Source organism: Oryctolagus cuniculus, chromosome 2, assembly GCF_964237555.1.
Source record: "Oryctolagus cuniculus chromosome 2, mOryCun1.1, whole genome shotgun sequence".
NCBI classification, from domain to species: Eukaryota; Metazoa; Chordata; class Mammalia; order Lagomorpha; family Leporidae; genus Oryctolagus; species Oryctolagus cuniculus.
The window spans coordinates 67420851-67438939 of record NC_091433.1 but is presented as its reverse complement, the minus strand read 5'-3'; the positions used below and the strand labels follow the sequence as shown (position 1 = coordinate 67438939).

Here is an 18089-nt window from a genome sequence, read left to right as displayed (position 1 = left end):
GGATGGGGGACGATGGTTTTAAGTGAGTAGGCATAACCAAACAAGGCTTTTCTCTCTGCACACACATTTCATACCTGCAGTGAGTGCCCAGTAGAGCTGGGTCCACCCTCCACTGCACTGTGTAAGCAACATGTTCATTCTCTTGCTACTATTTCCAGATTCTCTCCTTAAATAACAGGGTCACCCATGCAATTATGCCCTAAGGCCTTTCTAAAGGGAATGTCATTTATATTGTAGAACTCTTCATTTTTAAATCATCTTTCTTAATTTATTATAGTTTTATTAACTTCATAGATAGGGTTTTATATATTAATTACAGTAACTTTCTGACAAGTCAATTGCTTTCTTTCCTAACTAGGAATATGTGTAATTAAGTTTACAAAAGGAAAATGATCTTGATAACCAAAAGGTCTTATTGATCTAATATCTAGCATAAAACTTCTAGTACAAGGCCTGCTTTTCTGACTGGTGAGCTGATTGGGAGGCACTTACAATGAAACTCTTTAGAGACTAGGACACTGGCTAAATTTGAGTTTGATATTATAGTACTCACCATCTGATTTTTATATTTTATGCTAAATGGTGTAACTGACACCTTCAATTTAGACCCACAAGTAATTTCTACGTACTATCCAATATTGATTTGCCAACATAAGTTACAATTACATAACAAATTATAGAATATTATAATAATATTATATATTAATAGCATAAATTATTTGTTAGAAAAAATCCATTTGTATGAAAACTAAATTGTTAAGAAATAGTGACTTTTTAACCTAATGTGGTAGAGGCCTTTGTCTTTTAATTAAACTTCTTTTAACTAGGGCAAACAAAAGTCTTTTCATCATTTCAGCCTCGGGCCAATCCTGGAATGAAACAAGAGGAAGGAAACTGAACCAAAGTAAACCTTGGGGCGGCCACTCCTCAGAGTGTGCCCGTGCCCAGCGCCGCCGCGTCTCCAACACAGCTGAGCTCCCATAGCTATCGGGACGACGGAGAATCCCCAAGGCCAAGGTAGGCAACCGGGTGGGCGCGAGAGAAGAAGGGGGCGAGGGGTCCCTGCCAGCACTCGGCTGCCCGTGGGAAGAGCGTCGGGCCCAGCGGACGACCAGGAGCCAGGGCCCCGGGCGAGCGCGCGCACCTGCGCCCGCGCCCTCCTCACCTGTGCCCGCCCTCACCTGCGCCCGCGCCCGCCTCACCTGCGCCTGCCTCACCTGCGCCCGCGCCCTCCTCACCTGTGCCCGCCCTCACCTGCGCCCGCGCCCGCCTCACCTGCGCCTGCCTCACCTGTGCCCGCGCCCTCCTCACCTGTGCCCGCCCTCACCTGCGCCCGCGTCCGCGTCACTTGCGCCGGCGCCCGCCTCACCTGTGCCGGCCCTCGCCTGCGCCCGCGCCCGCCTCACCTGTGCCGGCCCTCACCTGCGCCCGCGCCCTCCTCACCTGTGCCCGCCCTCACCTACGCCCGCGCCCGCCTCACCTGCGCCCGGCGCCCGCCTCACCCGTGCCCGCCCTCACCTGCGCCCGGCGCCCGCCTCACCTGCGCCAGCCTCCGCTGCGCTCGTGGCCGGGGGGCGGCGCCCAGCGGCCCCGTTACCAGGCAACGGGCTGCCCGGGCGCGAAGCGGCGGAGCCGGATGCGTGGGGGAGGCAGTTGGGAGAGAGGCCTTGAACAGCAGACATGAGCCCCGGTGAGAGCCGGGCTGGGGCTGTTTCCGAGGGGGGAGCCGCGGAAAGTCGGAAGGGGAGGGAGAATAAAAGTGCGTGGCCCGAGGCCCGTCAGCCCCAAACGCCCGGGATTCCCGGGTCCACCTGGAGCGCACCCCGGCCGGCCGCTGCGGGCGCGCCGCTCTGGCGCGGCGGCCGCCTCTCCTCCGCTGCGTGGCCCGAGCGCGCCCTCCAGCGGCCAGCGGCCGCCAGCCGCGCCTCCCCGCCAGGCGGGACCCAGAGCGCAGGGCGCTTCCCTTACAGAAAGGCATCCTGAGGAAGGGGACGACGTCGACTCCGTTCTCCTGTCAGCGGCTAAGATCCTCAAGTCCTCCGAGGGAGGAAAGGAAGGTGGCGGCAGCGACGCAGGTAAAACCTCCCGGGCGAGGCCTCGGGGGCAGCGGTGGGGCGGCCCCGCGGTGCCGGCGGACTGCGGGTCACTGCGCAGGCGACGCTGCCCGGCCCGCAGGGCTTGTGCGGACACTGCTCTAAGCTATCTAAGGGGGCGCTATCGTCGTCCCTTTTTACAAGTGCGGAACCAGGCGCAGAGGGGTTGGCTGAGTCCCCGAGTCACAGGGGCAGCGGGGAACAGAGCGGGCAGGTCCGGGCTGCGGACCTTCGCCTCTGGACAGCACCGCCACACAGCTTCTCTGAGCGCCAAGACTTGTTGGTTTTCTTGAACGCTAAAAAGATACATACTTTACCTCAAAAAATACCCGAACTTCGCATTCGTGTTAAATGTTTATGGGCTACAGGATGTCGTGTGGGAAGGAGGATGTTTGCGGTAACCACTTAGCTTCAGATTTCAGGCCCCACAGGAACCGCGCGTGAGATGCGTGTCGGTGCCCAGCTGAGAATCCTGAGACTCCAGTCTCACTTCCTCCAGAGAAGCCGGGCGAGACTGCACACCCCGGAGGGCCCTGCTGTCAGCATGGCAGGCCAGGGAAGGAGGCAGGGGCCAGAGCCAAACTGATGGGCCGAGTTAGACGCCCCGACACGGTCACCTGTACGCCACGTGGGGCGGCCAGACCCTCCCGACACAGATGTGCTGAGAGGAGCCCGCAACCTGACGAGGCCAGCCTCAGGACACGAGTTCTGCATCTTCACAAATGCCTGTGGAGGATGGAACACATCCCATCACCACCTGGGTGGGCACCGTCTCCTGGGGCAGCAGGACTGTGCCCTGACCGGTCCCCTCTCTGCTCCCTGCCTGCCACCACCCGTGAGGACACAGCAGGACTGTGCCCTGACCGGTCCCCTCTCTGCTCCCTGCCTGCCACCACCCGTGAGGACACGCCGGCTTCCCTGTGCAACCGGGAGGGGGAAAGGGTCTCCATAGCCTACTTGGATCTGAAGTTTGCCCGGTATTTGCCTCTAAGAGGGTATTTATTGTCAGAAGAAATGGAGGTACCTTAATTCACAAGAACATGTGTTTTCCAATATGAATGAGATATAGGGCTCTGGAGAAAGAAGCCAGCACGTAAAGATAATATACACTGTTTAAGAGTTATAGTCTATTTATTTATTTATTTATTTTTGACAGGCAGAGTGCACAGTGAGAGAGAGAGACAGAAAGATCTTCCTTTTTGCGTTGGTTCACCCCACAATGGCCGCTGATCTGAAGCCAGGAGCCAGGTGCTTCCCCTGGTCTCCCATGTGGGTGCAGGGCACAAGCACTTGGGCCATCCTCCACTGCACTCCCGGACCATAGCAGAGAGCTGAACTGGAAGAGGAGCAACCGGGACTAGAACCCGGGGTGCCAGCGCAGCAGGCGGAGGATTAGTCTATTGAGCCACGGCACCAGCCAAAGAGTTACAGTCTTGTTAGCCATGGTGATTGCAAGTGTGTAGGATGGAGCACAGAAGGGGAACTCAATAGATGCTAGCTATCATTTTCCTAAGACAGCAGGAATTGCCTGCCTGCGACTCCCAGCCCAATGAGGAAGCCTGACTTTGAGCCCTCCCCTCTTCCTGTCCTCAGCTCTGCATCTCATTACATCTCCATTCCTAGAATACTGACCAACAGGATATCATCCTGATTAGCATAAATAATGCTGTTACAAGAGTTGTATAATATTCCTAAGGTCTTTGAGTTTAGAACAGTAATTAATTAACCCCCATTAAGCCTTGATTGATTGGAAAGGGTTTTTTTTTTTTTTTGTGCGGGATACTTTTGAACTTCAGGGTGACCAGCATGTTTTACGTAGCACCCCTGATCTACCCAAGCTTTCATGCATACATCCATCACACATGTGAACATCTATTGTACACATATTTTTTAGCACTGGCTATGTATCAAGTGCTGTTTTAGGTGCTGGCATTCCACAATCCCTGTCCACGTGAAGCTAACGTTCTTGCTGTAGGGACAGACAAAGGATGCTGTGTGTGAGCTGGGAGCAAATCCTATGGAGAAAAGTAAGGCAGAGAGGGGGAGAGTAGCAGATGGCTGTCAGAGTCAGGGAGGGAGTGTGCAATTTTCAGCAGGGTGGTAGGAGAAGCGCTCACTCAGCAGGTCGCATCTGCACCAAGAATGAGGTAAAGGAGAAATCAGTGCACATTTCCAACGCAAGCGCACAGCCCTGGGGTGTGGGAGCTGTCCTGTTTCAGGAAGAGCTGTTGTGAATGCAGCAGACTGGGTAAGGGGAGACTGGGCAGGGGGCTTTGCAGTTCCATGTAAGGGCATGGGGTCATATTCTGAGCAACCCTGGAAGCACTGGGGAGTCCTGAGCAGCCTTCCTTCCCATTAACCAAGCCATCATCAAATTGCCTCTGCGATAATGATTCAAGTAAATGTTTCCCAAGCATTTAGTGTATACCATGTACCATGCCGAAGAGCTCTACCTACAAACTAGACATTTGCCCAGAGTTAGCCCTCAAAGAGAGGTGTGGGAAAGCCAGGGTTCAAACCCAGGCAGCCTGACCCCACGGCTCACACTTCTGCTGACCATGACAGCGCCTTGGGCACAAGGTTTTGTGAATCAGTAATTTCTAGAAATGAACTTGAATTTTTGTAGTGATCTCAGTATTTGAGCCAATCTTCAGAGGGACATCCTATACAGAATCATCCCATGTTGCATTTTTAAATTTGTTCTGGTTCCATTAGCTCTGGGTATGCCCTTAATACTTTCCAGATACGTTGACTATGACATAACTTTAAGCAGGCTTCAGAATAAACTCCCCTTATCTTTAATTATCTCACAAGTCATCCTGTTGATAATTGTCTTGTTTTTCTGCTTTTAATACTTAACTATGAAACAGCTGGAGAATTTCAGTGGACTGTAATAGGAATGCTCTTTTTTACATTCCTGATAGACTGTAAGCTTGTTGAGGGTTGGGACTGTCTCCTCCACTGGGTCTGTGTGCCTCCCAGTGTCGAACGTGTAGCTGAGAGTGATTGTGCTAGGTCTCCTGCAATTCTTTGATAATTTCCCTCCACATAGTTCCATGTGGCTCTTTAAATATTGCTGGATTTAAAAATTACCAATCCTTTGGGGGAAAGTAGCAGCCAATGCTTCTGAAACTCATCAGGAAAACAAGTTATTTTAATAGCTTTTAAAAATAGATGAACCCAGCTCCAGGCCTGTTCTCTGCCTGCACTGAATCATGTGGGTATTGCTGGAGAAAAAGGCTGACTTCTGAGTCATCCCAACTCTGAAATAAGCACCGAGAGCTTCTAGCAAATGTCTTTTCCAGTGCTCTCCAAGTTACTCCACTCCTCTTGGTCCTCTCGCATCTCCAGTGCCTCTTCTTCACCACCTCCCGACTCCTGCCATGATCTCATGCACTGTGAAAAACACAGAAGCACTCAGAACAAAACTCCATCATCCTTGCATTTGCATATCCCTAAACAACGGTCGGCTCCCCCAGATTCTGTCGCCCTGGAATTCCCCAGCACTCAGCCCCTGCAGTCAGCCTCCCTCAGTCTCCAGAATTAACCTTTCTCTCCCTTTATGGTTCTTTTATCTCGCTGTATTATTCCAGCAGTGACACGCTTGTTACTCTTCCATGGTTAAAAAAAAAAAAAAAAAAAAAAGAAATCTTGATTTTCGCATCTGTTCCAAAATGCACCATATCCCTGTGTGTATCCTGTCCCTTCCACAGTAAAACTAGAAGGAGTGGACCATCCTCAATGCCGAGTCTTCACATTCCACTCTCCCCTTGAGCCACGCCACTGGGGTTTCTGTGATGTCACTTCACAAGCACTGCCCATCTCTAGGCCAGCAGTGACATCCACAATGCCCAATGAAGAACTCCTTGTCACTCCTGGGGACCACAGACTGGTATATCCATCTGGCTTTTGATATCAGTCCTTGGAGATCTAACAGACAAGCTTAACATCTAAAAGCGGCTTTTCTCCTATGTTTCTATCCCATTTTCAATTTCAGTAAGTGATATCATTCATCCATCTGCTCTCATCAAAAACCAGAGTCATCCTGCATTCCTCTCATCCAGGCCCATCTAACGTCTAACAGTACAGTTGGCTTTATCTCCAAAACAAATCCCAAATTCACCTACTTTTCTCCATCTCCTTGATTATTGTTCTACTCCAAAATATCTTCATCTCACTTGGATTATTGCAATAACCTGGTAATCTCCCCCCCTTACAATCAATTATCATGTAATCTGTGAACTTTTCCAATCAGACTTGAATCATTCCCACCATTGAAACCCCCCGAAGTTTCACTTAAAAGCCAAACCCCTCTGCTTGGCCTGCGAGGCCCTTCACAATCTAGCCCCGTCTCCTGCTCCAGCATCTTCTCAGCCTGTGCCCCCGTGGGTCCTTAAGCTGCAGCCGTGCTGACCTGCTTTCTGTTCCTAAACACACACAACATGTTCTGCTTCAGGACTTGGCAATTTCCTCTGCTCAGCTCCTTCCCCACAGAGTCTCAGGGACTCAGTTGCCCTCTCAGCCCTCTCACCAAAGGTGGGATTCCCAGCTGACGCTGAAGCAGTGCTGGCAGGCTTCCAAGCCACAGGAGAGGATTTGTGGACCTCTCTTAAAACCTCCTGTGGGGGCAGAAATTGTCAGCCTGAGGGAGCATCCAATCCCATCTCTCATTTCATTCAGATACTGACAGTCTATGAAATCCTCTAATATAAAATGTACAGAGAAAGCAGGTAGTCTAACATTTGGACACAGAGGGATGTACGTCAGGAAATTCACCAACACTGTAAAGTGTCTCCCCTGTGGCAGATCTGTAATCTATCTCCTGGAACGGTAGTGAGCCTGTGCCATCTGCTGTCCATCCTGGAGAGAGCTCCAAGCACTTCCACTCACCAAGTCTTGGTTTCAGAGTCACCAAGGAAGACAACATATAGTTAAACACTGGATAGAGCACCGCTCTAGTCACAAGGCAAAAAGACACATCAAGGTCAGCCTCAGCAGTGGCCATCAGTCCCTCAGGGCCAACAGGTCCCTCCTGGAAGCCAACGCAGGGCAGTGTGTCAGCCAACACCCCCAGGTGCTGAAGCAGAATAACTCTGTCCTCTGTCTTCAGGAGACAGATAGTAGGGGTTGCCTAGGCATCATACGATGCACATGCTGCGCAAAACAAAGGGGCACACGAGGTAATTCTTAAGTTCAGGGCAGGCTGCAATCATCTCTCTGTCAGGAAGAAAGTGTCCATGGCCTGCATCCCATTCTCATGTGGCCAAGCCAGGGCTGAAGGGCTGTGCACATGTGGCTGCCTTTCCCAACAGCAGGAACGTATGGACTTTTTAAGAGCAAGGTAAAAGTCATGCTCTATTAATCCAACTTGGTTTTTGTTTTTATTGTGGTTTTTTTTGTTGTTGTTGTTTTTTTGTTTTTTTTTTTTTTTTTTTTTTGGACAGGCAGAGTTAGTGAAAGAGAGAGACAGACAGAAAGGTCTTCCTTTTTTTCCTTTTTTTTTCTGTTGGTTCGCCCTCCCTCCCCACCCCCCCCGCCCCCCGCCAGTGGCCACTACGGCCAGCACGCTGCACCGATCCGAAGCCAGGAGCCAGGTGCTTCCTCCTGGTCTCCCATGCGGGTGCAGGGCCCAAGGACCTGGGCCATCCTCCACTGTCTTCCTGGGCCACAGCAGAGAGCTGGCCTGGAAGAGGGGCAACTGGGACAGAACCAGCGCCCCAACCAGGACTAGAACCCGGGGTGCCGGCGCCGCAGGCGGAGGATTAGCCTAGTGAGCCGCGGCGCTGGCCAATCCAACTTGTTTGCCATGACAAGGACACAAACATCACAGGCAAGTTCCTAAAAACTGAGGCCCATATGATACCTTGTGAAGGGTCTCCCATAACATGAGGACTGTTAACTTTTCTTTTTTTATTTTTTAAGCTTAATTTTATCACTCTTATCAAACACATCAGAAAGCATATCAATGACTGTTACCTTTTCTTAAGGAAAAGAAGATGTAGCCTATATACAAGAAGCAAACAAAAAAAGATATTTGAATTTAGGAGAGTTCCAAATTTGGTATTGTTAACTTAGTGGTTCATTTTACAAGTAAACACTATTATAATCCTCAAGTAGGTATTCTAACTCAAGGAAGAATAATAAGTTTTGTGACTAGCAAGGAGTATATATCAAATGTTCCCAATATCTGTCTAATAGACGCTGCTTTCTATTACAGCTGTCAAGATATAAAATTTAAGAATGAAATCACATGGTTTTTCAATTTTGCTTTTTAGAATATGGCTGCATATCAGAGTCAGAAAATCAAATCCAACCACAATCAGCATTGAAAGTAGGTATTTTTTTAAATATATTTTTTCCAAATTCCTTTCTAAAGGCTGATCTTTTTCAGAATAAATACATCCTAAATATATATGAATTCTTCCACTTTATCCTCACAAACATCTTCTGAAAGTGCATTGGAGGGCTTGCAAAATGACAGAATGTAAGTCACCTGGCCCTCTTGGGATCCTTTTTGGTAAGATGCAACTTTGGGAGATGTAAACTAACTCTCTGTGTCTGTCTCTGTCTCTCTCTCTCTCTCCCCTCCTCTCTCTCTCTCTCTCTCTCTCTCTCTGTCTCTCTGTCTCTCTGTGTGTCTTAAATTCAAGAACACGTTCATCTACCTAAAAATGTTCGATTTCATACTTGGTTTGCCCTAGGTCCTTCAGCATCAGTTGGAGTCATTTCAGGCTCTGCGAATGCAGACTTTGCAGAATGTCAGCATGGTATGCTTCTTCTAATTTTTTAAAAAATATTTATTTATTTATTTATTTGAAAGGCAGGGTTACAGAGAGGTAGAGATCTTCCAACTGCTGGTTTACTCCCCAGATGAATGCAATGGCCATGGCTGGGCCAGGCTGAAAGCAAGAGCCAGGAACTCCATCTGGGTCTCCTACATGTGTGGCAGGGGCCCAAGAACTTGTGCAATCTTCCACTATTTTCCAGGCACATTAGCAGGAAGCTGGATCAGAAGTGGAATAGCCAGATACTGGGACTCATATGGAATAGGGCTTTAGGGTTAGGGTTAGGGTTAGGGTTAGGGTTAGGGTTAGGGTTACGGTGTCTCAGGAGGCAGCTTAACCCACTGTGCCACAATGCCAGCCCCTTCTGATTTATATTTAGGGAATACTCAAATTTTAATAACCATTAGAAAATTGATGCATTAAAATGCAATTTAATATAACAGAGGTCAGAATATATTCTAGGCTCAAAATTTGTTTTCTGGGTTATACATGTTTTGGATATAAGCCAAAAAGAAATATCGCTCACTGATCTTTTTAAATGCACACTTAAAGTGCTACCTATATATGGTCTACAAATAGAGACTCATTGTAAGTCATACAAAATTTAAGTCAAACTGGCCTAGGGAAGAAATGCACTTCAGTAGCTCATGTGGATCTTTTAGAGAGAGCTCACTTCAGGATGGCTTAATCCATGCCACCAGGATTCCTGTCAGGAACAAGTCTCATGTTCTGTCTTGGCTCTGCTTTCCAGACTTCATATGGTGGCAAAAGGGCTGCTAGAACCCACAGGCCTTTATCCCTCCAGATTCAAGTCAGAATCAGAGCAGACCATGCTTTGCTCTTACTAGTTTATATTAAGGTTCTTGGCCTGATTGGGATTGCCTGAGATCACATGATAAGCAGTGCTTGGAACTGTCACCAACCAGAGGCAGGCAGCTGCCGATGAGTTAGAGATGAGTCACATTCCCATCCTTGGACTACAGCTGGAATCAGTATCATCAAAACCACAGGGGCTTTACCCACAAGAAATAAGTAGTAGTATAACTAGAAGGATACGGTATAGATAAGGGGGTGTCCACAACAACACATAATCACTGTCCCAGTATTCTTGCCCTAAAAGTTACTTCAGAAAAGAGGTATAGAAGACACATACTTCCTGAGGGTGCTCATAGAATTGATACTGTTCTGAGGATAGAAATCAAAGATCTCTGACTTAGTCAACAATGCAAAATCAGATGTCTCAAATGATTTGAATATAGCTCATAAATGTTTAAGTCTTTCTGTTATTATAATTGTAGAATAAAGGCATAACTTTCTTAAAGATCCCTTTAGAGATAGTGATTTTTGTAATACATATTCTATATGCTGGGAAATAATTAAATTTAAAAGTAAAACTAAAGGTATCTTTAAAATTATATCTTATTTCTGAACATTAGTGAGTTTATAATTCTAAAATCAAATTCTAACAATTTCAATTCATCTTTTAAAGGTACAATCTGAAATCAGCGAAATATTGAACAAAAGTATTATTGAAGTAGAAAACCCACAGTTTGGCTCAGAAAAAAATCTAGCATTCAGCACACACAATGAAAAGGATTTGGTATGTTATTCTCCACACATTTCTAACTTCAAAAATGTTACTATAACCAGTTTATCATCAGCATTTACTTTCTCTCCTTCACAGGAAGAATGGACTGACAGAGGTGAAAATCAGGAAATTCCTGTCCTGAAAACCTTGAAAGAAGTGCGTTTATCCCCACACTTCTCTAATTTTGGCATTCCTCTTAAGAGAATCCATGCAGGACATCTAGTACAAACACCCAGAGATCCCCAAGTAAATTCAAACTCAGTACAGCTAGTTTTTAAATTTTTATTTAAATTTATTATTTTTATTTTTATTTATTATTTATTTGAAAGGCAAAGAGGGAGAAGAGAGACAAGGGCAAAGATAAAGAGGGAGGGGCCGCGCTGTGGCTCACTTGGTTAATCCTCCACCTGTGGCGCTGGCATCCCATATGGGCGTCGGGTTCTAGTCCCGGTTGCTCCTCTTCCAGTCCAGCTCTCTGCTGTGGCCTGGGAGGGTGGTGGAGAATGGCCCTTGGGCCCCTGCATCCGCATGGGAGACCAGGAAGAAGCACCTGGCTCCTGGCTTCAGATCGGCACAGCGCCAGCCATGGCAGCCATTTGGGGGGTGAACCAATGGAAGGAAGACCTTTCTCTCTCTCTCTCTCTCTCACTGTCTAACTCTATCTGTAAAAAAAAAAAAAAAAGAGAGAGAGAGATACAGAGGGAGAGATTTCCCATCTGCTGGCTCACTCTCCAGTTGCCTGCAACAGCAAGGCCTGGTCCAGGCCAAAGGCAGGAGCTTGAAGCTCCATCCAGGTAACCCACCTGGGCGGCAGAAACCCAATTCCTTAGGTCATCCCTGCTTCCTCCCAGCATGTGCATTAGCAAGAAGCGGAATCAGAAGTGGAGACAGGACTTGAAAACAGGCATGCTGATATGGGATGTGGGCATCCCAAAAGGGCTCTTAACCACTGTGCCAAAGGCCTGCCCTGCAAGGGAGTTTTCATAGCCTACCTGTCCACTTAGGAATGGCCTATACCCTGAGTGAATTCCCCAGAACAGCTGCAAACCAGTGATACCCTCAGGGGGTCCACACTAATTAGAATTCATGTGTCCAGGATAATCACAACCTTAAAATCTGAAACTAGGAATGCAAACTCAGATTGACAAATACTAGACCAGAGTAGAAACACTGTTTCTTTAAACTCCCATCTGATCTGTCATTCCTTTCTTCCCCATCTGTCAAAGGATGCTAAATTGCTGTTTCTTAAATTGAGGTGTTGGCCCATGTATTTCACCCTGTAAGGAAGTCAATCAGATTTGAAGCAAATTGTGAAGACCAGAATTACCCATCACAAAACAACTGTTAGAGAAAATGAATCTTATTTGTTAGGCTTCTTTCCTATAGATGGATAACATTCTTGTTTGGATTGTCTAAATAAATTCTCTACTAAATATTATCTTACTTTCTTGTTCATTTGGCAAATGATAGTGCACTTAGACTGGCACCGCGGCTCACTAGGCTAATCCTCCACCTTGCGGCGCTGGCACACCGGGTTCTAGTCCCGGTCGGGGTGCCGGATTCTGTCCCGGTTGCCCCTCTTCCAGGCCAGCTCTCTGCTGTGGCCAGGGAGTGCAGTGGAGGATGGCCCAAGTCCTTGGGCCCTGCACCCCATGGGAGACCAGGATAAGTACCTGGCTCCTGCCATCGGATCAGCACGATGCGCTGGCCGCAGCACGCCGGCCGCGGCAGCCATTGGAGGGTGAACCAACGGCAAAAGAAGACCTTTCTCTCTGTCTCTTTCTCTCACTGTCCACTCTGCCTGTCAAAAAAAATAAAAAATAAATTAAAAATTAAATTAAAAAAATGATAGTACACTTAAACTGGGCTTTTCATTTTTACTAGCCTAAAGAGAAGCAAGAAGTCACTTCTGTGGAGAAAATCCATCATTTTGAGGATTTCAGAACTCTTCATTCAAAGGAAGAAAAATTCAGCAGCGACAGTGTTAACAGTCTCTCTCAATGTATAAATGTTCCAACCCAGATACATCCCAAGGATATATTAACTCTGAGAACTTCAAAAGATAATTCAGCTTCAAACATAATTATGAATCCTTCAGAAAATTCTGACATGTTGAAAAATCATAACAATTTTTATAGCTTTCTACCTTCTGTGCCTCAACATGTGACATCTCAAGCTGACCCAGGAATTCTGGATAAATCCACAATTACTGTGCCTTTTCTCAACCATGGATTTTGTGCAAATTTAGATGATATTTGCCACTCTATCAAACAAATGAAGGAAGAGCTTCAAAAGTCACATGATAGGGAACTAGCACTTACAAATGAACTTCAAATTTTAAAAACTGATACAAATATTCAAAGTAGTGGTAAATATGACCTGTCCCCCATACACAAGGAAAGAACTAACTTTATTAAGGAAGAAAACATGGAAGGTAATTTAAATGAAGATATAAAATCAAAGAGAATTTCAGAATTAGAGGCACTAGTCAACAGATTACTCCCATTCAGGGAAACAGTGTCAAAACTCCACTTGAATTTTTGTAGGAAATGCAAAAAATTATCTAAAAGTGAAATACACAGAGGAAAGAAGAGTGAGAAGAACAATAAAGAAATTCCCATTACTGCCAAGAATATTACAGATTTAAAATTCCATTCCAGAGTTCCTAGACATACACTGTCTTTCCTTGACCAAATGAAACATGAAATGAAAGACAAACAGAGGCAACCATTTGTAGTACAACAAGGATCAATAATATTTGAAAATGAGAAGACATCCAAAATCAATTCTGTTACTGACCAATGTGTTGCAAAAATTCAATACTTACAGAATTACCTAAAAGAATCTATGCAGATACAGAAAAAAGTAACCGAACTAGAGAATGAAAATCTAACCCTTAAGACCAAAATTAAACCTCTAGTCATTACCATGCAATCTCTGATACAGAAAGTTGAAACTTATGAAAATCAAATTAAGAATTTAGTTGAAGAAAACAGTACCATTCAGTCCAAGTTAATTAAAGCAGAAAATGATGGCAAAGAATGTCTTAAAGAATTTAAAAAAATAATTAGTAGATATAATGTTCTTCAAGGCCAAAATAAAACTCTAGAGGAAAAAAATAGTCAACTTTCTATAGAGAAGCAACAAATGATGGACGCATTGGATCAACTAAAAAGTAAGGATCATAAAACTCAAAATGATATGGCCGTTATCAATAATGAAAATAATCGAATGAATATAGAAATGGAAGCAATGAAAACAAATATTCTATTGAAACAAGAGGAGAAAGAAATGTTAGAGAAGAAAACATTCCAGCTTCTAAAGGAAAAAAGCTCACTTGAAAATGAAATGAAAGAAAATAAACTAGAGATCATGCAGCTAAGAGAGAAAGAAAGATTGGCAAAAACTGAACAAGAGACACTTTTACAAATAATAGAAACAGTGAAAAATGAAAAACTAGATCTTGAAACAGCACTACAAGAATCTACTGCTGCTAGAAAAATGATGGAAAGAGAAATTGAGAATATTCAGGCCTACCAATCTACTGCAGAAGAGAATTTTCTGAAAGAAATTAAAAATGCAAAATCAGAAGCAAGTATATATAAGAATAGCTTATCAGAAATTGGCAAGGAATGTGAAATGTTATCAAAAATGGTAATGGAAATTAAGACAGATAATCAGATTCTAAAAGAAGAACTAAAGAAACATAGTCAAGAAAATCTGAAATTTGAAAACAGTATCAGTAGGCTTACTGAAGATAAAATACTTTTAGAAAACTATGTAAGAAGCATAGAAAATGAAAGAGACACCTTGGAATTTGAGAAACGGAATCTTCAGCGAGAGTATTTAAGTTTAAGTGATAAAATCTGTGCTAAGCAGAATGACCCATCGAAATCAGCTTACATCTCAAGAAGAGAGAAATTCCATTTTGACAACTATGATACTTACGAAGACACTTCTAGTCCTAGAAGTAGGCCTTTACCTCCTGATGTGAAAGGTTTGTATGTTGTAGTGGATCAGTAGCAATATGTTCAAGATTCTTTTGTCTTATTGGGTACCAGACAGAATACAGAAGAAGCAAACAGTAAGTAAGATATTTAGGGTTTTTAAAATTTTTTTTTTATTTTTTGACAGGCAGAGTGGACAGTGAGAGAGAGAGAGAGAGAGAGACAGAGAGAAAGGTCTTCCTTTGACGCTGGTTCACCCTCCAATGGCCGCCGCGGCCAGCGCACTTTGGCTGGCGCACCGCGCTGATCCGAAGCCAGGAGCCAGGTGCTTGTCCTGGTCTCCCATGGGGTGCAGGGCCCAAGTACTTGGGCCATCCTCCACTGCCTTCCCGGGCCACAGCAGAGAGCTTGCCTGGAAGAGGGGCCACCGGGAAAGAATCTGGCGCCCTGACAGGGACTAGAACCCGGTGTGCTGGCGCCGCAAGGCAGAGGATTAGCCTATTGAGCCGTGGCGCCGGCTAAGATATTTAGTTTTATAAAATTTGTATTCCATTCATTATATAGTGGAACTATTTAGCTATTTTGCTGTTTAGATTAAAATCATAGAATTCACATTACATATATATGTAAGGCAACTTTGGCAGGGAGCAGGGGTTTTTAAGTTATTTTTCTTAAGTATGTTAGCATTCTCACCTTTTAAAAAATTATTCTTTTCCAGGAATTCCAAGTAAACTCTATCAATTGCTTCCATCCAAGATATGTAAATAAACGTCTAAAATCAATGTTTCAAAAAACTTTGTCCAAGTATTTTTTTCCACACAAAATATTTTTAAGTTTATTTGTTATCTATTTGAAAGGCAGAGTGACAGTAAGAGGGTTCTTCCATATGCTTATTCCCTGTCCAAATGCCACAACAGCCATGGCTGGGGCATACTGAAGCCAGGAACCAGGAGCCACATCAAGGTCTTTACCCGGATGGCAAGGGTTCGAGCATTTGAGCCATCTTCTGCCTGAAAGGCAGCCATCTCTGCACCTCCCAGGATGCATTAGTAGGAAGCTCTATTAAAAGCAGAGGTACAAGGACTTGAAATAGACACTGAGTTACAGATGTCCCAAGCTGTGACTTAACGCACCATGCCACAATGCCCTCTCCCCACAAAATAATTTTAAAGTCACATTTACATATGATTACAATTTGTAATTGACTAGAGTAGATTAGATTTTAAAATTAGAAACCAGAATTAGGTATATATTTTTATATTGTCAAAAACTGAAGAATCTGAGGTTTTGGCCAACTAGTTAGCTAATTTGGTAACTTGCACAGTTTCATGAATTTTAGTGAAAGAAATGAGACAGGTAAAGGTAAAGAACAGTTTCTTATTAATAATAGCAGTAGCCAGAGTATTAGCATTTTTCATCAGTTCTCCGCCTTAATTCCTGTAGGCAACATGAAGAAGGCTACACAAGGGATTGTTCAGGGAATTCAAATATTCTATTATGTGCAGTAAACATGCCTGCCCTTTGTTCTGGATGGACATGTTATGGTTTTTATGCTGGGCAGTATGTTTGCCTGCCAAGGTTCTAAAGAGAAAGTATCTCTGTTGCTCAAGGCTGTAGGTAAACCTGCCCTTTGCTTCAGAGGGTGACCTCATCTCTTTCCTCCAAAATTACTTGTTATACAATTCCTTGTCAAATACTTCTGCATTTATTTAGGTGTTCATGTGTTTTTTATATTAATATAGTAAATTATAGTAATTCTGGGACCATTATACCATCCTGCATTCCTGGGATAGTTGTGTTGTGCTATTCTTTGAGTATATATACCTCGATTCATTTTGATACTATATTATTAAGGATTTCTGCTTCAAAATTCAGAAAGATACTAGTCTGAATTTTCCCTTAACGTCTTAGTCGGGTTTCAATACCAGGAAATTCCTAGCCTCATAAAACATGGTGAAAAGTGTTCATACCTCTGTTTTCTGAAAGAACTTACATAGGCTTGGTACTATTTCTTCCTTAAATATGTAATAGAATTTGCCCAAGGGCCTAGAGTTTTCTGAATTAGAAGGTCTTAAATTGCAAAAGAAAATTGGTTCATAAATACAGAACTATTCAGGTTTTCTATATTTTCTTACATCAGTTTTGATGATTTGTGTTTTGAAGAATCTGCACATTTCATATAAATTCTCAAATATACTGGAATAAAGTTGTTCATAATGTTCCTTATCTTTTTAATGACCAGAGGACCTGTGATTACATACTCTTTAATTTCTAATATTGGTCTCCTTTGCTAGAGTTTTATCAGTTTCATTGCTTCATTTTAACTGAAGTGAAATGAGTCCTCATTGTGGCTTTTATTTACTTCTCTGATGGCTAGTGTTTGTGTGCATTTTTTCATATGTCCATTGCCCATATGTATTTCTTCCTTTGAAAAATGTCTATTCATATCATTTGTCCATTTCTTAACTGGATTTCATTGTTGTTGAGTTTCTTGAGCTCCTTATATATTCTGGATATTAATCCTTTATCAGATGCATAACTTGAAAATATTTACTCCCATTCTGTTGGTTGTCTCTTCACTTTGTTCATTGTTTGCTGTGTAGAAGCATCTTAGCTTGATACAGTCACATTTGCCTATTTTTGCTTTTATTGCCTCTGATTTTGGGTCTTACCCAAAAAGTCTTTGCCTAGACCAATGTACTGCAACATTTCCCCTATGTTTTCCTCTAGTAGTTTGATAGTTCCAGGTCTTAATTTTATATCCTTGATCCATCTTGAGTTAATATTTGTCTAGGGTGTAAGGCTGGGATCTTGTTCCAAACTTCCACAAGTGGAAACACATTTATTTTGATAACATTTGATGAAGAAACTGTCCTCTCTCCAGGGGATGATTTTAGCTCATTTGTCAAAAATTGGTTGTGGATGCATGGGTTTATCTCTGGGGCTTCTATTCGGTTCCACTGGTCTGCATGCCTATTTTTATGCAGTGTGATGCTGTTTTGACCATCATAGCCCTATAAAATGTCTGGAACGTGGTATTGCGACGCCTCCGGCTTTGTTTTTTATTAAGATTGCTTTGTCTGGCCGGCACCGAGGCTCACTAGGCTAATCCTCCGCCTTGCGGCACCGGCACACCGGGTTCTAGTCCCGATCGGGTCACCAGATTCTGTCCCGGTTGCCCCTCTTCCAGGCCAGCTCTCTGCTGTGGCCAGGGAGTGCGGTGGAGGATGGCCCAAGTGCTTGGGCCCTGCACCCCATGGGAGACCAGGAGAAGCACCTGGCTCCTGCCATCGGATCAGCGCGGTGCGCCGGCCGCAGCGCGCTGGCCGAGGCGGCCATTGGAGGGTGAACCAACGGCAAAGGAAGACCTTTCTCTCTGTCTCTCTCTCTCTCACTGTCCACTCTGCCTGTCAAAAAAAAAAAAAAAAAAAAAAGATTGCTTTGTCTATTCAGGGTCTTTTGTATTTCCACATGAATTTTTTTTATTATTATTATTTTTTGACAGAGTGGATAGTGAGAGAGAGAGAGACAGAGAGAAAGGTCTTCCTTTTTGCCGTTGGTTCACGCTCCACATGAATTTTAGAACTGTTTTTTCTACAGTTGTGCAGAATGTCCTTGAGATTTTTCTGGGGATTGTATTGACTCTATAAATTGCTTTCGGCAGTATGAACTTAAA

The 18089-nt window shown here is 44.4% G+C and overlaps 1 protein-coding gene across 1 annotated transcript; it reads left to right on the top strand.

Moving 5' to 3' along the window:
• The first annotated feature begins 1531 nt into the window (after positions 1 to 1531).
• CCDC110 (coiled-coil domain containing 110) lies at positions 1532 to 15207 on the top strand. The gene is made up of 8 exons (XM_051833153.2): positions 1532 to 1690; positions 1971 to 2075; positions 8369 to 8424; positions 8795 to 8860; positions 10368 to 10478; positions 10563 to 10622; positions 12351 to 14463; positions 15132 to 15207. The coding sequence occupies exons 1-8, from the start codon at positions 1681 to 1683 to the stop codon at positions 15179 to 15181; spliced, it is 2571 nt and encodes an 856-aa protein (XP_051689113.2). The 5' UTR covers positions 1532 to 1680; the 3' UTR covers positions 15182 to 15207.
• Positions 15208 to 18089: the final 2882 nt, after the last annotated feature.